Source organism: Corythoichthys intestinalis, chromosome 11, assembly GCF_030265065.1.
Source record: "Corythoichthys intestinalis isolate RoL2023-P3 chromosome 11, ASM3026506v1, whole genome shotgun sequence".
Lineage (NCBI taxonomy): Eukaryota > Metazoa > Chordata > Actinopteri > Syngnathiformes > Syngnathidae > Corythoichthys > Corythoichthys intestinalis.
This window is the reverse complement of record NC_080405.1, coordinates 24,929,713-24,955,078: the sequence shown is the minus strand read 5'-3', so window position 1 is coordinate 24,955,078 and position 25,366 is coordinate 24,929,713. Positions and strand designations below refer to the sequence as shown.

Here is a 25,366-nt window from a genome sequence, read left to right as displayed (position 1 = left end):
ACATTACTGCGGAACAGAGGCGGGAAACATTACTGCAGAACAGAGGAAGGCAACCCTGATAACTGTGGCAGCCCCTGCTTCATTACAGTATGCCTTAGCCTCCATAATTCACGTAGTCAGAGCATGCAGCGCTATAATGGAGAGCGCAAAGGGATTGTAATGTTTGAAGGCGAGTTTTAGGAGAAAACATCAATACATCATGTTATGGTCCCTTATTCACGATGCAAATCAATTTGCTTAATGTTCTGGCATACACTTATTCATATTATTCATCCCCACAGCGGTCCCCTTCCCTCTGGCCCATCGGCTGACCATGAAGGAGGTGTTTGATGCCGAGGGCAGACCGAGGGTGGACCTGCTCAAAGCTCACCTCACCAAGGAGGGCCGACTGGAGGAGGCAGTGGCCTTGCGTATCATCGATGAGGGTGCTGCCATTCTTCGCCAAGAGCGCACTATGTTGGACATTGAGGCGCCAGTAACAGGTATTTGGATGTTGATGTATAGTGCCAGTGTCAAACTCAAGTGGGCCAGATCTGGCCCGCCACCTCATTTTGTTTGGGTTGCATGAGTAAATTATGAGTCGACTTTATGTTTCCCTCTAAAGTACTGAAGTATTCAATGAAAGTTTGATGACAAATGAAATCAGAGAATATTTACTACCTTCCTTTTTTAATAATAATAAAAAAAACAACCTTAAAATTAAAAAAATATATGGCGGAAAACACAGAAAAGACTGAAAAAGCAGTTTCTGCTCTTGCACTCTTTAAAAGAAACTGCTGTATTTTAAGCTAAAACAACTGTTGTGTTTGATAGAACAATATGTCTATATGCTGCCATAGCAGATTCATGGCACATTAAGCCCCCGAACTATTTTTAATTTGTTCGTTTTACCCTGAAAACCCCCGTTTACAGACGTCGCGCAACCGCTTTTGTTTCAACCCAGCCATAAAACGAAGGTAATTAATTATATTGATTATTCAAAATGCCTGTCGTTTTTAGCTTAGAATCATTCATTGATGTCTCATATTTCGTAAAAAAAAAAAAAAAAAAACGACTTTAAAAAATTATTCACTCACATATTTTAAACTTTTAAACAAATTATGTCACAATGAAAAAAATGGCGTCTGTAAAAAAGTCACGGATATCTACCTCATAACTATCGCTTAATTGTATTTTTTTGTTACTGTCGCATTTCCTCCGATATGTTAGATGATAAATAATTGATCCAAACAAAAAAAGTTGAAAAAAAAAGTTTAAAAGGGTAAATATATGAAAAAGAAAATCTCGATCACTCCTTCATGTCTGCGATTTCTGCATCGTAACCCTTGTTATATTACCATCTTTCATCCATAAAATCCCCAAAAAATCCAGCTGTGGCCATTCACAGCTGTGTCTTGACACTCAGTGATACATGCTACATGGAGTTTTTGGATCGAAACAAAGTAAGTACGCGATAATATCTCGTTAAAGTCATGGCGTCTGTAATTCTGTTCTCGCGTGCTCTCACCTCCAGATAGGGTTTTGCTGTTTAAAAAATATATGTAAAAAAAAAAAAAAAATGCCCTCCTGCTCAAAATTTTTCTTCCACCGGAAAATTGAGATTTTAAGCTTTCCAATGATGTATCACACATGCATATCGGACAATTTTGAAAGTTGGCTAAATTGGGGGTCTCAGAGCAGAACTTCAAGTCACCTGAATGTTTTCCGCCATATATACAGTGGTACATCGACATACGATTGCTTCAACACACGATCTTTTCGACATCCGACGTAAAATTTGCCTCGACCTTTGTTTCTACATCCGATGACAAGCTTGAAATACAACGATTAATGACAGCGCCGCTGTTTCATTGTTTTCCTGCAAGACAGACGTACGGCGGTTTTTCTTGCAGGAGAAATCAATGGGCTCCAAGAAAGTTAGTGCAAGTGGTAAAAAACGGAAAAAGGTGACGCGTAACATTGAAATGAAGATGGAAATGATAGAAAAATATTAGCGTGGTGTGCGCGTCAGTGAACTGGCTCGACGATACGGCCGTAGAATGTCTACGATCTCGACGGTCCTCCTTCGACCTCCGTTCGGCAGTCTTTATAAGTTAAGGTGACAATTATTATTGTGGTAACGTTGCCAAAGAAATCGCCAGCTCCTTGAGGTTTTTAATCATTTATTTCAGAAATTGTGCAAAAAAACACTCCTTTTGTCCGCTGCAGTTGACGCTAATAACAAAAAAACAAAAGAGAAAGTAAAATCTCTACCACACCTATCTCACTGTCACGTCAGCCACGCGGTGTGTTCAGGTTCAGTGCGCAAAACACATCCACCTCATTAGAACCCGATTCGTTACATTATAACAGAAATTATTATAAATATCATACTGAATTCTTATTCCGTTTTTTATTTATCATCTATTTGTTTTGCTATGTGTCATTGCCATTTTTAAAAGTACCAGTAGTATTTGTTAAGGATTTAGTGTTGGTTTTCGGAATGTGGAACGAATTAATGGAATTATAATGTATTCTTATGGGAAAATCCTGCTCGACATACACCCATTTCGACTTACAAACAAGGTCCTGGAACGAAGTAACTTCATATGTAGAGGTACCACCGTACGGTATATATTAAAGTATATTTATTGAATGTTCCTTTTTGTTTTATTTTTACAAAATGTATATTTATTTTTTATACAGTTTAAAAAATTAAAATAAATAAATATAACTTTAAAAAAAAAAAAAAAATTATCCTTTTTTAGAATTTTGAAAACTAATAAAAATGAAAAATGTAAGCCAAAAACTGCTATCCAGAGGCTCGAGAAAGAGAATTTGCACAATTTTGAGGTCAACAAATGTTTGGTTGTCAATTAGTCAATTCATTCTTGCGGCCCTACTTGGCAGACTTAACTCACTGGCTGCCATGGATGGCGCTAGACACCTAATCCATTTTGACTGACATCTAGCCCTGTCAATGGCATTGAAAGATGAGCATTCACAGCCAGACCTCTCAGTTTAATCATTGTCAATGGCAGGAAATGAGGTAATGGCCCTCTGAAGGAAACCTACGATGTGGTTCATGACAGTATCTTGGCACCTTGACACCACAGGATATTAGCAAACCAATACTGTTATTGCTTTAGCCTCTTCATAAACATGACAAATCTCCATGAAAACGTAAATATATTTCATATTTGTAATGACTACATATAGCCAATTTATCATACTACACAGTACATCAGGAGTGTCAAAGTAAATACAATGTTGAAGTAAGTTGGGGAGCCTCATTGAGACAAAAGTTGTGCTCTACCCCCAACTTATATATAATATTTTGCTGCCAAGGAGGTATTATTGGCATCATCATCAATGTAAAAAGCTCTTTGTTGTGGACTTGCGGTAGGTGGCGTCACAGTGAACTTAAAGACGAGCTGCACATTCGACATATTTTCGTAAAATAAATGCCACCTGCACGGTTTATTTTGCTTTTAACCAAGAATTGAGCCCGTTTTACGTCCATATCTATAAAGAATTCAGAGATTTAAGCATTTATTCACAAGAGTTTCAACGTAAAAAGCTCTTTGTTGTGGACTTGTGGTAAGGCGGCGCCACAGTGAACTTAAAGATGAGCCGCACATTCGGCATATTTACGTAAAATAAATTCTACCTGCACATTTTTTTTTTTTGCTTTTAACCAAGAACTGAGACTGTTTTACGTCCATATCTATAAAGAATTCAGGAATTTAAGCATTTATTCACAAGAATTTTCAATGATAAAAGCTCTTTGTCTGTGATTCGACTCGGTCAGCTTTGACGTCTTGCCAACAACGCAGGCCCCCTATTTATCGGCCCCGCGTCCTGTCATTTACATTATGAAATCTATGGCGGTATAGATAATTGAGTCTTAAGTGAGAATTTTCAACCATCTTTAGGCTGTCATACTTAACCTAATAAATCTCGCAAGCGTTGCTGTGGAGACAAGCTAAAAGCCGTATTAACAGCCTCATAACTTTCATAAGTATATGTTTGTTACTGATAAATATCGCAATCATATAGCATTATTTGATGACGCCACCTCCATTGTTACGTGAGAGCTCAGCCAACAAACCAGTTACAGTATACAAACAAAGACATTTGTGTTTGAACCATATTGCTCTCACTGATTTTCAGTGACATCTGCCATGTGTATCCGCTGCCCTTTCAACATAAAATGTTGTTCCCTCGCACTTCACTGAGAAACACAATCGGGTTTATTATAGCCCTCCAACATCTGCATGATTTTCCTCGACAGGCAAATGGTATGAAGCAAGTAGAATATGAAGGGTGGAAGCAGAGGATAGATTGAGATCGATGGAGAGTAAAATGGAAAAGAGATTTCAGCGATGAGACGGCAATCAAACTCAAGACTCATCCAGAACATTGACAACAATGTGTGTGCGGATGTGTGCCTTTATGCAAATTTAAGTGGTGAGATGAATCTGTGTGGGTTGTTCCAGTGGAGGAACATTACACGGCTTTCACAGGTACAGCTACCAGGGGAGAACTGAAGACAAGGTAGATTTAAGAGTTGGTTGAATAGGAGGTGTTTAGAGCAGAGGCTTTTCAACTTTCTTCTTCAAGCGTAGAAATATTGATCTGCTATTCTAACTTCCTCTACATCTAAACAATCCTGACTTTTGTCTGGGCCAAGTGATGAGTAATATTTTCAGACAGTGCTGAGACAAGTTAGTCCTGGTTTTCACATGCTGTATGTAATAAGAAGAAAATATAGTCTACCTGGAAATGCAACACAGCTGATAAAGTCTGTGGACAGAAACAAATGCCACATTAAAGGCCGTTTCAAACTAGCAGCAGCCTAGTGTGAAGAGTTCACTGGCAACTCATTCATAGTGTATGTGGGAGCCGACTTTAAAGTGAGCGGTGGATGGCCATTTTGGGCGGAATAGCAAGTTTGAATGAATTTGCGCCAAGGGGCGGAGCCCAAAATACAGTGCCGCCGCACTGACGTCAACAACGCATCCAATAGCTGAGAGGCAGGCATACAGTGGGGCAAATAAGTATTTAGTCAACCACTAATTGTGCAAGTTCTCCCACTTGAAAATATTAGAGAGGCCTATAATTGTCAACATGGGTAAACCTCAACCATGAGAGACAGAATTTATTTGCAAATCATGGTGGAAAATAAGTATTTGGTCAATACCAAAAGTTCATCTCAATACTTTGTTATGTACCCTTTGTTGGCAATAACGGAGGCCAAACGTTTTCTGTAACTCTTCACAAGCTTTTCAAACACTGTTGCTAGTGATGTTTTGGAGCTGTCGTTGGGCAACACGGACTTTCAACTCCCTCCAAAGATTTTCTATGGGGTTGGGATCTGGAGACTGGCTAAGCCCCTCCAGGACCTTGAAATGCTTCTGACGAAGCCAGTCCTTTGTGTTTGGGATCATTGTCATGCTGAAAGACTCAGCCACGTCTCATCTTCAATGCCCTTGCTGATGGAAGGAGATTTTCACTCAAAATCTCTCGATACATGGCCCCAGTCATTCTTTTCTTTACACGGATCAGTCGTCCTGGTCCCTTTGCAGAAAAACAGCCCCAAAGCATGATGTTTCAACACCCATGTTTCACAGTTGGTATGGTGTTCTTCGGATGCAATTCAGTATTCTTTCTCCCCCAAACACGAGAACCTGCGTTTCGACCAAAAGGTTCTATTTTGGTATCATCTGGCCATAACACATTCTCCCAGTCCTCTTCTGGATATTCCAAATGCTCTCTAGTGAACCGCAGACGGGCCTGGACATGTACTGGCTTCAGCAGGGGGACACGTCTGGCAGTGCAGGATTTGACTCCCTGGCGGCGCATTGTGGTACTGATAGTAGCCTTTGTTACTGTGGTCCCAGCTCTCTGAAGGTCATTCACTAGGTCCCCCCGTGTGGTTCTGGGATTTTTGCTCACCGTTCTTGTTGTCATTTTGACGCCACGGGGTGAGATCTTGCATGGAGCCCCAGATCGAGGGAGATTATCAGTGGTCTTGTATGTCTTCCATTTTCTAATAATTGCTCCCACGGTTGATTTCTTTACACCAAGTGTTTTACCTATTGCAGATTCAGTCTTCCCAGCCTGGCGCGCGTCTACAATTTTGTCTCTGGTGTCCTTCGACAGCTCTTTTGTCTTGGCCATAGTGGAGTTTGGAGTGTGACTGACAGAGCTTGTGGACAGGTGCCTTTTATACCGATAATGAGTTAAAACAGGTGTCATTAATACAGGTAACGAGTGGAGCCTCATTAGACCTTGTTAGAAGAAGTTAGATCTCTTTGACAGCCAGAAATCTTGCCTGTTTGTAGGTGACCAAATACTTATTTTCCACTCTAATTTGGAAATAAATTCTTTAAAAATCAAACAATGTGATTTATTTTTTTACATTTTGTCTCTCATTGTTGAGGTTTACCCATGTTGACAATTACAGGCCTCTCTAATCTTTTCAAGTAGGAGAACTTGCACAATTGGTGGTTGACTAAATACTTATTTGCCCCACTGTAAACATGTCATCTGTTCAACCCTTTCAATTTGAACCTGAGAGGAACATTAATGAGCATGACAGCACTGTCGATATTTCACAAAACGAGCAGCAAAAGCAAAATGAACAGGAAAGACGGGATGAGACGTGACGAGAGTAGGAAAAAAAAACTGTGTTATGCCAAAATTTGCTACACCGGCGAAACGTTCTACATTTGCTAATGCGTGCTACACGAGGGGAATTTGACACCCATAGTACTACTGTGCGCTTTCAGCTTGTTTTGTTTAGATGCATAAAGACAAAACATACTAAAGATGCCTTGAGAAAATTCTTAAACGTAGCAATATCAAATACATGTAAGGGTGGTTTAAATATGCTACCTGACTATTGTGGACAACAGATCAACTATCTGCTTTAAAGCTATCACAAGAAAACACTATGCTTAAAAGTATGAGAGCGAAACACATGCAAAAAGTATTTTGAGGCAATGAAAAGGTAATAAAAGACTCAATAAAAACACAAATAGTAGGTACTCGCCACGTTTAACCAATGAGCGCATGCGTTGAATGTCTCTCTGCATAGAAGAAATTGTAGTAACCCGGTAGTATTCGTCGAGTGACAGTGACAATCTTTGTCATCACCCCAAGCGTCCATAAAACATGGCGCCCTCAGTAGGTCAAAACGTACTAAATATTATAGATTTTTAAATCAATGGCAATATTTTATGTGTTTCTAATAACATATTTTAGTAAAAGAGAACAATTGTGGCTTATTAGAGCCTACAAGTCTTTAAGTCCCAGGTTCCCTCTAAGTTAGAGTTCTGAATTCTAAGCAATTCCCAGTTACAATTTGGCAAAGTATAAGGAGTCTGCAAAAAAGCAAGTGATGAATAGGATTTTTCTCTTCCAGCTGTGTCCAAAGGATACATCGAATCGACAAAAGAATGGATTCACCAGAAGGAAAAAGTTTAGGGATGCCCGGCCAGATTTGTACTTCTTTTGCAAGCAAGCATAGACAGACTAATGTTGATTGTCTCCTACCTATAATGACTGGTTCATCAATACAGTGTGCACAATCACTCAACCACATTTCTTTCCAATGAGGAAAGTTTTGCTCCTATTCCTTTCTTCAGTACACATATAAGAGTTAAATACAATAGAATGAGTCATGGCTTCCTGCAAGTTTATAAGTTAACGTTCCACTAAACAAGCACACATTACACATCAAATGCATGCATTTGTGAGTAAATTGAGACTTTTATTTGGTGATGGAGATTTTTCTCATCTAAAATTGGGGAAACATTCGTGCACAACACTAGAAACCCAGCTTTTACTGAGGCATGCTGACTTTCAAAGATTCAAATGTTTATGGCTCAATTCCACTAACATTCACATTTCCCAGGTCAACTGAAAAAAGACAGACAAAAGGTTGCGACTAAATGGGAGGACAGAACGGTGTCTGTAGTCAGACAGATGCAAAAGATCTAAAGTGAAGTGGCTGTAGAGGGGAACTTGACTAAGTGAAAGCAGACAGATGGTGAGAGAGGCGGATGGGAATTTGTGTGCTGACAGATCATACGGTCCTGAAGTCTTTCAGAATGTGACAGCTTCAAACAAGAAAGGTCATTTGAGGTGCTAGTGTATACAGTACATGCATAAATACTGTATAATAGCGAAACGAAGTAAAGAGTCATGCGGGTGTTGCTAATTTTGTGAATGGGCACAGCCCTGGTGATCATCAGGTGGGCTAGCTATACCACTTATGACACAGTGCAGCTTAATTAACTTGCCTCCAATCAAAGTGGCTCCCTTCATTCCCTTTAACACTGGAAGTCCTGGGATTTTTTTTTTTTTTTGGCTATAAAGACCCAGCTGCAGAAAGAAAATACAGGAGGGAAGGGGGGCATTACATTTGGGTGGGGGGGACACTTCTTCAACGTAAATTTAGCCTGAACAGTGGCGTTATTACCCGTACATTACTACATCAGTGCACTGGAATATTTTCTGTCACTGAAGTCACAAGGGGTAGTTCATCGTAAAATCTATAAGACAAACGAAAAACAATATTACAGTTCTGTGTGCATTTATTCAACTAAAGTGCTTCAGCGTAAAAATAAAATATGCACTGATCAACATGAGCCCGGATGTCAAGATGAGCAGTGAAATGAACAGTCATGCTTGAAGAGGTAACTACTAGAGGCGTGCAAAATTTCCGATTCTTAGATTATTCGCCATTCGGCCGCGGAAGATTCGAGAACGATTCACAAAAATCCAAATTCCGATTACTGAATTATACCAGGTGAAGTGGAAGTAAAACACAGTAGGCGCAGTCATTGGGACGCAATGAGGAACGGACCGAGGGTAAATATCATGTTCAAGTCATGCCGCTAGATAAAAAAACAATCATACCTGAATGCGGCCGACAGCCGCTACAAACAACACCCAGTTGCTAGTTGCTACAAAAATATGGCTACAGTAGATATCATATGTATGTAGAACTAGATGCAAAATGACAGACGACGGCGGTGTTAGAGCATGTATTAATGAACTGAGATGCGAAATGACAGACTTGCCGGAGTTAGTAAACAGCCGCCATCTTAAAGCAGTAGACTTCTCTAGAACGCTCTTTTGTAGCGAACCTAATTAACTTTTTAGTTAAAATACTCCTAAATCTGCAAACTCTTGTCTTAAATCTGTCTTTAAATGATGAAAAAGTTTTAAAACTTTGACATGTCAAAAGTAGACAGAAGGGAAATCATGGAATGACGGGAGCAATTTTAACAACTGTAACGGTTGATTCACAACATTAAATTAATTGAATGTAGTTTAAAGCTGCTGATACAGCATGGGGACTGGAGAATTGTATTTACTGTTATTTTTGTATATTTGTTTACTGTTATATGTTAACTTGATACTGAAATAGTATTTTGGTTTAGCCTGAGAGGATTTTTGAACAATTTTGGAACTAATGTACAAAAAAAAAAAAAAAAAAAAAAAAAAAAAAAAAAAAAAAAAAAAAGAGGGGGGTGCATCAATAATCGTTTTATAATCGAATCGGAGCCTCTGAATCGTAACCGTAATTGAATCGTTAGGTCCCCAAAGATTCCCAGCTCTAGTAACTACAGCAGCTAAAGAGCACAAAAAAACACGGATGTCCATTCCAATTTGAATTAGCAACGGAGGAGCCGCTCAATCGCCATTTCTGTTACCGAAGCAATCCCCTATCCAATCGCAGTACCCAATGGCCGGCTACTCGGCCCGCCCCCCTTATCTGTGATTGAACATACCTGTCCACCCGAGGCCGTTGGCAATCGTACAAATAGTGACGTATGCCCTTACAAATTGGTGACTAATCTTACAATGTTGTATATAGCGTGCAATACGAAACAAAAATAAAACTCAATTTTTAAAATAATATGACTTTATTGGTAATATTGTAACACACAGTGGGGCAAATAAGTATTTAATAGTAGTAGTTTGTTAGTGTGTTCAATTATAAATTAAAAAGGTCATTTGATAAATTAACTCACCGATGCAATCTTTGAGTCGGAACATTTCTTTAGCTAATTCTAAGAAGTGATCAGCAATAGTTGCAGGTAAATTGTGTTCGGCAGCAAATTGGCGGAATAAAATCTCCCCTTTCGTCACTTTTCATTCTGCAGACTTCATCTTTATGACCAGTGTTGTTAATCTTACTTTAAAAAAGTAATTAAGTAGTTACAAATTACTACTCCAAAAAGTAATTGAGTTAGTAACTCAGTTACCTCAATATATGAGTAATTAGTTACTTGGCAAAGTAGGCTAACTGGTGTTACCTTTCTCTACCTACCTTATTTTATTTTCATTTAAAAAAAAAAAAAAAAAAACAGTAACCTTTGCTATGTTTGGAAGTCATTTATTTATTATTTCATTTCGACGTGAAAGTTTTAAAACTGTTTCATCATTCAAAGATAGATTCAAGTCAAGATTTTGCCAATTTAGGAGTATTTTAGATAAAAGGTTACTTAGGTTCGCTTGGAAGGTTCACTACAACAGAGCCTTTCTGAGAAGTGTACTGCTCTAAAATGGCGGCTGTTTACTAACTCGACCGAGTCTGTCATTTCGCATGTAGTTTATATGCATGAGATATCTAGGCGTAGATTGTAGGCTGTCGGCTACAGTCAGGAAATGTTGGAGTCACCTAGCCTAGTATCTCGTTTGCAACAGCGTCACAACAAACACTTCGCTCTCAGTATCCCTGACTTTTCTCGCGTCATTCAACCAACGTAGTAACGCATAGTAACGCATATTGTCTCGTTGCCGAAACGATGACGAAATCCGAACGGAGAAGAAAAACGTAAGGTGCGAAAAACGTACAGATTTTGAACGTACAGAGTACCCATTTAAAAATTAGTGCTCACTTGTACAAATTACGCCAAAGTCGTACAACATGACAGGTATGTCTGATTGGCTAGAAATTGCCTTCATTCACTGCTCAGATTGGTTGAATTGAATGAAAACAGATCAAGATAGGATGAATAGAGGGTTCGTCCTCTCCGTGTGTGTGTGTGTGTTTTTGTGGAAGATTAAAAAAAAAAAAAAAAAAAAAAAATTACACAGTACAGTTTAATCGAGCTACGGCAGTCTCTCAGAGTGGGCCCGGCCCCCTAATGCCCGCCCATGCCGCCGGATCTGGGGCCATGTAGCATGAAAATATGACTAGCATCCAGAACTGTAGCTAAACCAGACTGTCTACATTTTAGAAAATTGAGTGCTAGAACATCTGGTACAAATCATGCACCCTTGCTTTGTCTTGACAAGTCCAACATTCAGTTGTTATGGTTCACAGTTTATCATGTTGAAGCACACAATGATCAAAGAACTTTCCACAGCAGCTCAAACAGCTGTTTTGTCACACCAAACACAAGCTTCACAATACAGTTCATACGTAAGCAAACTGCTTCTTTTGGAATATGTAAAAAGGTTGTCCGCCTGACTGCCTCCCTGAGCGGTCCACTGTCCAACAAAGCCAAGGAAGCCCTGCCTTGCAAACACTCAAGATGCTAACTGGAGCAATCCAACCCTGTAGTTTTGCGAGTGTAAATGGGAATGACTAATGAAGACCTTAGTGCTAACAAAATATATGCTGATTAGGGTCAGATGACCCTTCTCTGGTTACAAAAGTCATTTGTATCAACTGATACACCCTTGGTATTGTGACTTGTCCCTATGATTTTCCATTGATTTCACCTGTTGTCACTTCTCCTTGTGTATCCAAAAATCTGTTGCCCCTTGTATCACCCACCTGTGCTTCATTATCTCATTACCCCATGTCTGCATTTAAGTTCCCCATGTGCTGTCTGTTCTTGCTGCGTCATTGTCCGTTCTTGGGTAAAAGCCCTCGCGTTCATTTCCTGAGTTCCCAAGTAAGTTTTGTTTCCTGGCCTTTTGTTTGATCCCCACTGCTTCTCTTTGTACTTTGTCTTTTGTGAACTGATATTAAATCATTTTTGAGTTCACCACTGCCCTGCCTTGCCTCCCTTGTTGTTTTCCCTGCATTTGAGTCCACCTTGCCCCCACGTCGTGACATTTTTGCAGATAAAGATGTAATCAGCGAGTGGGTACACAGAAGTAGCTCGTGATAACCACTGGTCCAAGGGTGTCAAACTCTTCACTGTTGCAGGCCACATTGTAGTTGTGGTTTACTTTGGAGAGCCATTATGTCTGCCAACTCGAACTGCCACTGTGGCTCAACTAATTGATTATCAAATTAATCGACAACTATTGATTGTGGATTAATCTTTTAGAGACATTGTTGACCTCAAAATTCTCCAAACCTTCTTTTTTAAAACTGATTTTTTTATTATTTGAAGTACAAAAATAACAACTAAATACTCACAGATTTTTCATGTCCTCAATCTTTCATTAAAGACAAACAATCATTTCTACTGTCAAGAGAAACATGAAATCTAAGCACGTAATTTATTGTTTAATATGTCTGTAGGTCTTAGAATCTAAGATTACGTGTTGTTTCATGAATTTTGTAAATGTAAACACTGGCATTTTGGATGTGTCTAGTTGGATTAGCAACATAATTTCCGAGTTCAAATCATTAATGTGACTTCAATCACCATGTTGTTGTTCACGCGCTTATGTATCATCCTCACAGTGTGTGGAGACATCCACGGCCAGTTCTTCGACCTGATGAAGTTGTTTGAAGTGGGAGGTTCCCCTGCCAACACGCGCTACCTCTTCCTGGGGGACTATGTAGACAGGGGCTATTTCAGCATTGAGGTAAAAAATTTTATTTTACTACATGAACACATTTATTCAGGTTAAAGCCCGATCAGAATAAAAATTCTTCTGAGAATATTCTGTTCCAATCAAACCCATTGCGATCAAAATTCTATTCAAAACGATAGGGGTGGTCAATGTCTGTTTATAATCCGATCTGTTCGCATCAAAACACTCATTGAAAAATAATGGAACATACCTTCTTTACCGCACACGTCTGTGACGTCATTATATGTGTCTCTGTTACTAGAGTAAGATAGACGCTAGTAACTCATTGAGCAGACGACAGGACAGGTGCAAGACTGAGCTGCTCTGTATCTGAGATAAAGACATCGCTGGAGATACTAAACGATTGACAAATGGTTGAAAGATCTGACGGTAGAAAAACGGAAACAATGCATGAAATAACACTAACGTTAAAAATAGAAATGGACGGAGCTGACATTAAACAGGGAACAAATAGACCCAAGAATACAGAACTCAGATCAAAGGTTTATTGAGACAGGAAACGTTTCAGAAAACGTTCCGGGTCCAGTTCCTATCGCAAGTTGAGGGTCACTGTAATACGGACAGAAAAAGGCACAGGCCTAGATGAGGTACGGGCTGGAGGCAGAGGGCCAAAAGGTCAAAAACGGGTATCAAGGTCCAGGAAGGCAAGGTGACTGTAAAATGCTTGTAAGTTGCTGGAAAGGCGAACAAACTCGCACTGAGGCAGAGGGCTGAGTGTGTATGGACAAGTTTCCTGAGCAAAACACGGGCGGCGCCAACTTTAACATTTTCTGCTACGGACTTCAGGTTTAGACAGAACAACATGAAGTTTGGTTGAAGTAAGCAGTGTGTAGACAAAGTTAAACTGCAAAATCAAACCAGTGGAACCCACGGAAACTCCAAAAATGAGACTCAGCACGACGTAGATGAAGCAAGGGTTTGTTCTTTTCACTTCGTTTATCATTCGTGGACAAAACTCTAAAAATCTGTGCACCCTGTCTTAACATGAGGTGGAGATTGATACGCCGGCCACTTGAGCGACCAAAATGAGGCAAAATTACAAATAATATTACAATTGCCGAATGCAGAAGGGCTGAACACAGATTTTGTTGTTACAAGGAAGGTATTGTTCATCTGGTTAGATTATACAGTGGGGCAAATAAGTATTTAGTCAACCACCAATTGTGCAAGTTCTCCTATTTGTAAAGATTAGAGAGGCATGTAATTGTCAACATGGGTAAACCTCAACCATGAGAGACAGAATGTGGGAAAAAAAACAGAAATTCACATTGTTTGATTTTTAAAGAATTTATTTCCAAATTAGAGTGGAAAATAAGTATTGGGTCACCTACAAACAAGCAAGATTTCTTCCTGTCAAAGAGGTCTAACTTCTTCTAACGAGGTCTAAGGAGGCTCTACTCGTTACCTGTATTAATGGCACCTGTTTTAACTCATTATCGGTATAAAAGACACCTGTCCACAATCTCTGTCAGTCACACTCCAAACTCCACTACGGCCAAGACCAAAGAGCTGTCGAAGGACACCAGAGACAAAATTGTAGACCTGCACCAGGCTGGGAAGACTGAATCTGCAATAGGTAAAACGCTTGGTGTAAAGAAATCAACCGTGGGAGCAATTATTAGAAAATGGAAGACTCACTCGATCTGGGGTCCATGCAAGATCTCACCCCGTGGCGTCAAAATGATAACAAGAACGGTGAGCAAAAATCCCAGAACCACACGGGGTTGGACCTACTGAATGACATACAGAGAGCTGGGACCACAGTAACAAAGGCTACTATCAGTAACACAATGCGCCGCCAGGGACTCAAATCCTGCACTGCCAGACGTGTCCCCCTGCTGAAGAAAGTACACGTCCAGGCCCGTCTGCCGTTCGCTAGAGAGCATTTGGATGATCCAGAAGAGGACTGGGAGAATGTGTTATGGTCAGATGAAACCAAAATAGAACTTTTTGGTAGAAACACAGGTTCTCGTGTATGGAGGAGAAAGAATACTGAATTGCATCCGAAGAACACCATACCCACTATGAAGCATGGGGGTGGAAACATCATGCATTGGGGCTGTTTTTCTGCAAAGGGACCAGAACGACTGATCTGTGTTATGGAAAGAATGAATGGGGCCACATATCGAGAGATTTTGAGTGAAAATCTCCTTCCATCAGCAGGGGCGTTGAAGATGAGACGTGGCTGGGTCTTTCAGCATGACAATGATCCCAAACACACAGACAGGGCAACAAAGGAGTGGCTTCATGAGAAGCATTTCAAGGTCCTGGAGTGGCCAAGTCAGTCTCCAGATCTCAACCCCATAGAAAATCTGTGTAGGGAGTTGAAAGTCCGTGTTGCCCAACGACAGCCCCAAAACATCACTGCTCTAGAGGAGATCTGCATGGAGGAATGGGCCAAAATACCAGCAACAGTGTGTGAAAAGCTTGTGAAGAGTTACAGAAAACGTTTGGCCTCCGTTATTGCCAACTAAGGGTACATAACAAAGTATTGAGATGAACTTTTGGTATTGACCAAATACTTATTTTCCACCATAATTTGCAAATAAATTCTTTAAAAATCAAACTGTGATTTTCTGTTTTTTTTTCCACATTCTGTCTCTTATGGTTGAGGTTTACGTATGTTGACAATTACAGGCCTCTCTAATATTTTCAAGAGGGAGAACTTGCATAATTAGTGGTTGACTAAATACTTATTTGCCCCACTGTAGTTATGGTATTATGAGCTCATCACACATTTACAGATAAACACAAATAGTATGTCATTCTTTTTTATTGCAGATATTGATCGCAATAAAACTTTTGGACAACATACCATTTCTTGTTTTATTTGAAACGAATAGTGCATGTGCAAAACAGTCAATAAATCACAATTTATGAATTTTTTTTAAAAATAATAACGAAGGTGGAGCATAAGTAGAATGCATGTAGTCTCGATACATGTCCATCAACATACAGTAAGTGCTGCTGTGAGGCACATCAAGTTGTCTTCCCTTGGCTAACAGCGTTTTCCACCTGTAAACAAATGAACAAAATACTTGTAACACTTGCATTTATGCGTTTCCATTATTGTGCCATCCTACACGTACTGAATAGCAACAGGCTAGCAGCAGATAGCATGTGTTGCAGCCACAGCAGTACAGTAGTTGTATAAATAAATAAACAAATAAATAATATTAAACATCATCATAATTACAATCATCATCGTAATAACAATATCAAAAAACAACAACAAGTCGTTTCATGTGCAAGATTTTAGCTTTAGTATTTTTTGAGCACCGGACATGTGAATATGCAGGGACAGGAAGAACATGCCTTCCATTACACAGCGCCAACATGCCTACATAAACACCGGGTCTTTGTGGTGGCACGGGCTTGGTTCCACATCTTCCTTCATGAACATGTTTTACTCCCATGTCGTGATGATGGCTGATGGACGCGGTATTTCCAAATTATCTTTTTGGAGGGATTTTTATGACTGATACCACTCCAGCTCCACTGTTGTTTTGGTTAGAGAAATTGTAAAACTGAAGTCGCGAGCTGAAATGCGAAGTAAAGAAGAAGTACTTCGGAAACTTGTCTATAAGTTGGGTGGCTATGATGACGATCAGGTGTGCAGAACAGGTTGGTGGAATGAGTGCTAAAGCCTGGGGGATTTGAGACATGCAAGTTTTATTGACACGGAAGTCGCTACGGCTTCTTCTTCTATTTCCAGTACATTTAGTCAAATCTGCGCATGTCACAATTACATATGTTTTTCCTTTCTGAGTGTCAGTTTAAAGACCAAATGTGAAGTAAGGTTGGCCAACCATGTTTTTGAATAATATCAATGGCTAAACAATTATAAGCATATATTTTTTTTTTTTTTTTAACGCAACCCTCCCAGATTCTTTGTTTAACCCATAGCAATGCCCTTGACAACGAAAATGCTTTACTTCGACAATCTTCGGAAATCTTCGGAAATGACGTCACACCGAGAACTGCGAGGGAAGTCCGCCATACACACAGTATTATTGCATTACTTCTCGGTAAGATGACACGGCAGTGTGTGGCGATGTATTGTTTTCAATTTAAAGAAAAGTTGTATGAGTGGCCAAAGGATAGCAGGGCACTTAAATGGACATCTTTCGTTCGCACGAAACGCTTGAATTTTACGCCATCATCGAGTAGTATTCTCTGCTACAAACACTTCGAAGATGCCTGCTTCATCTACTTGTCTGCTTACGATAAAGGATTTGCAAAAAAGTAAGTGATTTTTGGATAGATGACTGATGACTTTGTCAAAGCAGAGCTGCCAACTGTTGTGGAATGAACAGCAGAAGGTAGTGACGCTAGCTGAAAGGTAACTCGAGGCAAAACCTCGATCGTGTTGTGGAATAAACAGCAAACTCGTGGCAATCCCCGATCATAGTTGTATTGAGTTCATTTTGCCTACACTTATAAATTCGTCAAAACTTTTCTTTTATCCCAGGCAATAGTAGATGGTTTATTTACGTAACATGCTTCAAATCATAAAAATAATAACAGCCTAAATCTTACCAATCTTGTAATCTCGATGGGTCTTGTCTCAATTCCATGTCAGGTAATCTGGGCACATTGTTTGCGTCCTGATTAGCGTCTGGCTAATACATGTACGGTCCAACATAAAATTCCAACCTCCTCCTCTTCCTCCAACTCTTCAAAAACTTGGATCTCCTCACTTGCGCTCGATCTGTGGCTTAATATCGCTGTTTGAATCATTGTTTGAAGGGCTTTGTATGGCGGCCGTATGGAGCGCTGTCATCGCTGTTCTCGGTGTGACGTGTCCCTTCCGGGTTCGTCCCCTTTCAGGCTCGAACTTCGGAAACGCGATTATTTTGTCAAATATACAACATATAAATTATTTTTTCAGGCTTTATTTGTTGGACAATGTTTAATTACTTTAATTGTGACCCTATTTGGCATTTTATGAAATTACTTCACATTTGGTCTTTTAAGAACTCTCACTGAAATTTAGGTTGCCTGGCCTTACAACTGACATTAAAAATAAATAAGTTTCATCAATTCCACTAATTGATAGGACAATGACTGCCCCATAAAGGGGTTAAAGTCCCCAATTCCCTTATTCTGTTCCTTGAGATTGTGCTTAAAAAAAGGTAAATGATTGGATTGAGCATTTGTTTCTGTACAATAGATGCAAGTGCATGAAGGTATTTCTGTGATCACATTGTCTGGCTGAAGTGACCCGTGATGGGATGAGTGTTATGTCATTGACAGTTTGAAGGGAGGTGAGCAATATTTAGTCCGCCTTTGTTACACTCACCAAGGGCAGATAGACCTAATGTAGAGCAATCACTTTGAGGATGTCAGCGAAGGCAATTACATTCTGGATTTACTTTAGTTTATTGACATTTAAGTTCAAGTTGCTTGGTTTACTTCCAGTAGCATTATTGCTATTGGAACAATGAGGTCCAACACTTCTGTATTTTGGCTCGTCTCAGACATTTACATTCTGTGCAGAGACAGACAGTTGCGTGATGAGACAAATAAACAGAGTGCCAGCCAACAGAATAAGAATTCAGATTATCAGTCTGTACGAATGTAACCATGGATAAATTAAACAGGAAACCACAAAAAATGACTGCAACAAAGTAAAATAACCTGTCATTAATTTGCTTATTCTGTTTTTCTCTTACCATTTAGTGCGTGTTATACTTGTGGTCATTGAAAATCCTCTACCCAAAGACACTCTTTCTTCTACGGGGAAATCATGAATGTAGACATCTGACGGAATATTTCACCTTCAAACAAGAATGTGAGTAACGCATTTGTTCCTTCTAAATGTCATTTGTGCTTTTGATGTTATTGTTTATGCAGTGTGGAAAAATTTCTACAGTTGTCCGTTTCAGTGATTATTTAATTTTATCATAATGTGAGGAACACAGCGCTTAAGTGTTTCATAAATGGAGAAGTGATAAAAATGCTCTATCTGCACTTCTATAAAGCCTACATTTTATCCTCTCCTATTCACTGGTTTACTATGTTAGAATCTTGTGGAAAGGGTCATTAAAACAGCAAAGCGAATCGAGCCTTTTGCATAATACTGTACGTAGCACTTGTACATCGTCAAAGTCAGCAATAATCAGAAACGGTGCAATTACTGTGTATGCTTCTTGTGGTTTTTAACTTTGCTGCATTTAAATGACAACTGCTGAGCTGGCACACTATGATTGGGTCACGTCCCAGAAGGTTAAGAAGCAAGGTGATAGGTGTCAAATAAATGGAACAAAGATAAGTCAACATAAAATGTCATTTTAAACTCATTCACTCACATTCGCTGCCAGCCCTCCCAAGAGTTAAGATACTATCTGTGACATGCTTTCAACAAAATACTCAAAATTAAACCATGATAGCAACTTAAAACATTTTTTTGTACTCTTAGCTAATCATTAGAAGTATTTAGCAATTTGTAGTAATATTTCAGCCTTTCTTTCCCACAATCCAGTCTTCTCCACCTTTCTTCCATTTAATCTGGTGTCAAACTCGTGGCACTTTTGTGTGGCCTGCAAAACTAAATTATGTGCATCAACTTTGTTTTTCAGTAAAATAAAACGTAAATAGCATTTTTGTAGTCCACCGTGAAAGACGCAGAGCTATAGAAATGACATATTTACTTTTTTTCCTTTAAAAAAAATAGATGCATGAACATTGAAAATAAAGTATAAAGAGGTAAATTTCCTAGTTTCTCCCATTTTGTTTGCTTAAATATAAAAAGAACATAAAACAAATTAAACAAGAATATTGACAGTTTCTCCTTTTTTAATTAAAATAATGCATCCAAATCTTAAAAAAGATGGAAAATAAAGGAATCCAAATGAAATAAATAATAAATTGGAAACAGTAGATTCAAATTTTCCCCACTTTATTATGTATCCACACGTTAAATGAAAAATAAATAAATAAATAAAAAAACATTATTAAAACATATACAATCGTAACCGGTTCAAAAAACAGAATTTGGACCATTTCGGTTAAGGACCTTTTTTTGGACTATCAAAAAAGTTAAATATAAATAAAATATAAATTTCATTTATTTATTTGCATCTAACAAAAACACACACACACAAAACAGAGAATGGTAAATCTGAGTGTCTTGGAAGGCTGAAACAGTTTTAATTTTATTGTATTGTATTTATTCAGGAAATGCAGCTGGACAGAAAAAAGTTTAGGGCGGAGAAAGAAAGAACAAATGGAATAGTGATACAAAAAAAAAAAATATATATATATATATATATATATATATATAAATGTTACCTAATGTAAGTAGCGTCGCTATCTCAATATGACTATCTTGCCAAGGGGACTCCATGAGGGAAAAGGTTGTTGATTCATTTGATTATCCACTAGTTGTCGATTATTCGATTCATTATGCTAGCACTAGTTAGCAGATGCAATGGCCCTCCGAAGGAAACCACAACTACAATGTGGCTTGTGCAAAGATGACACCCCTAATCTCATCCTTCCATTCGATTCCTGAATAGTCTGTGAACCTCCTCCCTACCAGTGAGTCCTGTTTGAAAGCAGGTGATTAGCGACAAATTAATTTGGCCCTCAATGATTGGCTCGGGGACTTTCTCCTCTGTGTCGGATTGGCCAGGGGACGAGGAAGCTAATTTCCCCTGGTGCACTTGGCGAATGGTGGTCGCCCTCAATTACCATCTGCTGTGTGTGCGTTTGTGTGAGAGAAAGAGAGAAAAAGAACAAGATAAAGAGGAAAAGAGCTGACACCTGGCAATAATGATCTCTTGTTATACACAAGGCACAGTAGAGGTTGACAATGACACTCCTGGCAGACACACGCACCCCCACAACACACCCTTAGGCTTTCACAAATGCTCCATTGTTCCAAGACTAGCCCTGATTGGAGTATGTCTGCTGTCCTCAACCGCACCCTTTACTTGCAACTCTCCACAAATATTGGCCCCATCCTTTTCCCCTTCCTTCCTCTCTTCATGCAATCATTATCTACCCTTCTAGCAGTGGCAGATGCTGGTCTTTCAGTGAGGGGAAGCTCAAAATGTGTCTGCCTGTGAGTGCTTTGTGACGATGGAGGGGCTCAGCGGCACCCACTATTCGGCAGGGAAAGAAACTACAGTGCCAGAAGTCAAGTCTCCAAACACAAGCAACTACAATAGGAAAAAACACCAGAAATGAAAGACTTTTTTTCTAGTCGTTTTTAACAAAGCAAATGTCACTAGGATGATCACAGTCAACTTAAGTAACGGAATTAAAATTGAAAAATGCCTTCTTCAGACACCAGGGCCTATTTTTTTTTTTCCAATTTTGCTTTATATTTCAAAGAAAAAAATGTTCACAATGGCCTGATTGGGTCCCTTTTTTCAGACCACCATAACCTTCACTGACCTGTTATAATCAACATTTTGGACCCAAAAAGACAAAAAAAATTGTCATAATTTGTAATATTGATGTTCTATTGACAACCAAACATGCTCGACGAACCGTTTTGAAGCTTGAAAATATTTATTTAACTTGTTAGGATAAACATTTAACAGAAAAAAATAAAACTGAATAATTTCATATTCTCTAATTCAATAGAAACAGCAGGTATGGTCATAGGTGTTTTTGGCCTTTACACATCCTATGGTCAAAACAGGTTATATACAGTAGACCAACAGTGTAAAATAGTGAGAAAAATATATACAGTGGGGCTAATAAGTATTTAGTCAACCACTAATCGTGCAAGTTCTCCCACTTGAAAATATTAGCGAGCCCTGTAATTGGTTAACCTCAACCATGAGAGACAGAATGTGAAAAAATAAAAAACATAAAATCGTATTGTTTGATTTTTTTTAAAGAATTTATTTTGCAAATCATGGTGGAAAATAAGTATTTGGTCAATACCAAAAGTTCATCTCAATACTTTGTTATGTACCCTTTGTTGGCAATAACAGAGGCCAGACGTTTTCTGTAACTCTTCACAAGCTTTTCACACACTGTTGCTGGTATTTTGGCCCATTACTCCATGCAGATCTCCTCTCGAGCAGTGATTTTTTTGGGGCTGTCGTTGGGCAACACGGACTTTCAACTCCCTCCGCAGATTTTCCATGGGGTTGCGATCTGGAGACAGGCTAGGCCACTCCAGGACCTTGAAATGCTTCTTACGAAGACACTCCTTTGTTGCCCTGGCTGTGTGTTTGGGATCATTGTCATGCTGAAAGACCCAGCCACGTCTCATCTTCAATGCCCTTGCTGATGAAAGGAGTTTTTCACTCAAAATCTCTCGATACATGGCCCCACACAAGAAAGCCCGCAGACAGTTTCCTGAAGACATGTCAACAAAGCACATGGCTTACTGGAACCACGTCCTACGGTCTGATGAGACGGGCGGGCTTTTTTGTGTACCGTCTTCAGAAGAGGCTTCCTCCTGGGGTGACGGCCATGCACAACAATTTGATGTAGAGTGCGGCGTATGGTCTGAGCACTATCAGGCTAACCCCCCCCCCCCCCTTTAATCTCTGCAGCAATGCTGAAAGCACTCCTGTAACGAGTAACATGACATTTTGGAGGGAAAATGACAAGCAGTATTCAATTCGGACATTTAGAGACGTACGTAGTTTCTAAGGGGTGTACTCACTTTTGTTGTCAGGGGTTTAGATACTAATGGCTATTTTTCTGAGTTATTTTGAGGGGAAAATAAATTAAGTGTATTATATAAGCTGCACATAGACTACTTTTCATTGCGTCAAGTGTCATTTTGTCAGTGTTGTCCCATGAAAAATATATAGTTAAATATGTGCAGAAATGCGAGGGGTGTACTCTCTTTTGTGATACACTCTACCGTATTGGCCCGGATATAAGACGGCCCTGATTATAAGACGACCCCCTCTTTTTCAAGATTCAAGTTTGAGAAAAGACTTTTTGAACACCAAATTAATTTTTATACAGAAAATAATTACAGTACATCTGAAACGATTGAAATGATTATAACAATATATTTGCGAGAAAAAGCATGTTATTCTGCCTCATTCAAATCTTAATATCTGAACATTTAAATATGTAAACTAAAGTGCAATCACATTCGTAAATGAATGGCTTCTGGTTTTTGAAATGTAAACAAACCAATCTATTGTGATAAAACAACAAAATTGCAAAAACTGCATTAACCATCAAAGTGAGGTCGAACTGTAACTGTAGTCTTGAAACAAATCTGACTAAGGAAAAACACTGCAATAAAATCATGCAAACTGGTTAAACTTGAGAGTAGCTGAGATCTGTCATGACAGAACATTACTCCTCAAGTTCAGCATTCGCTTAATTGATATCTGGCACCATCTAGCGTCGTGAATGGGTATAAAGTCTAGACCCCGAATATAAGACGACTCCCACTTGTTTAGTCTTATTTCAATGCAAAAAACACAGTCTTATATTCGGGCCAATACGGTATATACAAATTAAAAAGATTGATAGTGGGGAAAATAAATTAGATTTAACATTGAAAAAAAGTATTTTCAAAAATATTGACAATAAACTACTTCAGTTTAATTTTGTCAGGCATGCGACTCAGTTTCGCCTTGAACAAGGGCTTCGTCATACACTACGTCACACAGCGCACTTTTCTGCAGTTTGAGCACTGCCATCAGCCTGTCTCTCTTCTCACTCGCCTACTCATCCGAAGAAAATTACAACAAATCTGGCCCATCCTTTTCCTAGAGTTTATAAAATAATGCATTAGCTTGCATTTCCTTCTCCTTAGGTGGCGCCTTGCTCGGCAATTTAATAAAAATGTTCACATTACGTCCGTCCTTTGTGACCTCACAATGGCTCCTCCTGGGATATGTAGTTTTTTGTGGTGCTTTCGATTTTGAAAAAGGACAACAAATGATGGAAATGCAGACATAAACACATGGTCCACGTAGCGTTTTAATTTTTATTTATGAGGGCAATAAAACTGTAAAAGTCCCATTTTACATGGTCGATTCACTTCAATTTAAAACGAGCGTGGACTTCAACTTCCGCTCTTTCAAATGAAACTGACCAGTGGCATGTGAGTGATGTAATTACAGCGTGATGAGGCTTCAAAGAGGATATGCGTAAACGTGTTGCCGCAGACACGTCCGGTGTTAAAGGGTTAATACGACAAGATTACTGATTCACTCATTTTACTGTCAATGAAAAAGGGATTCAGCCTCAGATAGATCATCCAATTATCATGCAGAGAACTTGCCTGGCACGGCCAGACTGTTCTCCCTGTGTTTTTCAAACACTGGGATAAAAGTCTGGGACCCAACCCATTAACGGCCTCTCGAGCAGGTACAAAATCAATCGTTTATTTGCGTAACGTGTTCTTAACGAGCAACGTCACTCTTGTGCGTCAGAAGTCGACTCCACAACAACACAGATGGTGAACAGGAGAGCCGAGAATATGTTCTAATCCACGGTAAAATTAGTTTTAAATTACCAAAAACACATCGACACGAGTCATTGACAACAGTCTGTCTCGCGCTAGCCATGTTGAATAAACTCTGCTCTCCTCGTATGTTTCCTTCCGCGCGTAAGTCCCTCGCCCTGCCCGTCGCTGATTGGTCCACTCCGCTGTGTTTGCTTTTGCTTGCTCCGCCCTGGAAATTGTATCCGCTGAATGGTTGCCAGACTCAATAGCTGGAACAGCGGTGAGTCTGGTGTACCAGGCAAGCAGAGAACCAGAGTCTCTGGGCCAGCCGAGCCCCGCCTACTGCCCATAGACCCGCAAAGACGCACAGCTTCTGATGAGTGGGATAAACCCAGCTTTTAGCCAATGACTTGTCTTGTTTCACTGTAGTGGGAAACGCACAGCTTCCACATTGTTTAAAGGACTGTGAAGCTGTTAGAATGAATCGAGAAACAAGCCGCAACCAGAGATAAGAAGCTTCTGGACAAAAGTTGAGCGCGTTGTAGTGCATATTTAGTCAATGACATGTACAAACAACAATATACATTTGATCACTTATTTTTTGACATTTTGGGGGAAGCTGAGCTTCCCTTGCAGTCTTAGAGCTCTGCCTTCTAGTCTTTTTCTTCATCTATTTTTTGTTTTCACCATTCCATTATTTAATCCGTAATATTGTTTTTTTGCTGGACGCATTATGTGAAACATACTTTCAAGATGCGTCCTGTTGGATGTCATGAGTGATATAGCTGCCAAATCAAAAATCAAAGGAGGACGAACAAAACAATCTGCCTCACAGGGTCTCTGTGCTGCTTCATGCTCATATTTGGGTCAGATTATTACTCCATAAAAACAGAAGCAAAGTCTTAAAGGGAGAGACAACTCCTTTATCATGTGCATCCCAGTGGAAAGTACCTTGTTTAATACGTTGAAAAATCAGGAATTAAATTTTTCTGACGTATAAAAATAGAGATAAACAAATAAAAAGCGTTTTTTCAAGGAAGTGGCCATCAAAAGTGGTTACAGTACTGTTTTAGCCACAGTACTGTTTTAGCCAACCATGCGAGTATCGCAAATTGCCGGCACTTCCTTGTAGCATCATAAATACCCATTATCACATGGACCTGTGCTTAGTGCTATCAGTGTGTATGTGTGTGGGAA

The 25,366-nt window shown here is 39.4% G+C and overlaps 1 protein-coding gene and 1 long non-coding RNA gene across 5 annotated transcripts in view; one reads left to right on the top strand and one right to left on the bottom strand.

The window, feature by feature from the left end:
* LOC130923702 (uncharacterized) overlaps positions 1–25,366 on the bottom strand; it is a 66,092-nt gene that overhangs the window by 7,336 nt on the left and 33,390 nt on the right. The gene's annotated exons all lie outside the window — the stretch shown is intronic.
* ppp3cb (protein phosphatase 3, catalytic subunit, beta isozyme) overlaps positions 1–25,366 on the top strand; it is a 78,540-nt gene that overhangs the window by 22,423 nt on the left and 30,751 nt on the right. For all 4 annotated transcript variants that reach the window (XM_057849610.1, XM_057849612.1, XM_057849611.1 and 1 more), the window contains exons 2-4: positions 282–482; positions 12,647–12,771; positions 18,463–18,574. In XM_057849610.1, the coding sequence (XP_057705593.1) occupies positions 282–482; positions 12,647–12,771; positions 18,463–18,574 (438 nt within the window). The remainder of the gene's footprint in view (positions 1–281; positions 483–12,646; positions 12,772–18,462; positions 18,575–25,366) is intronic.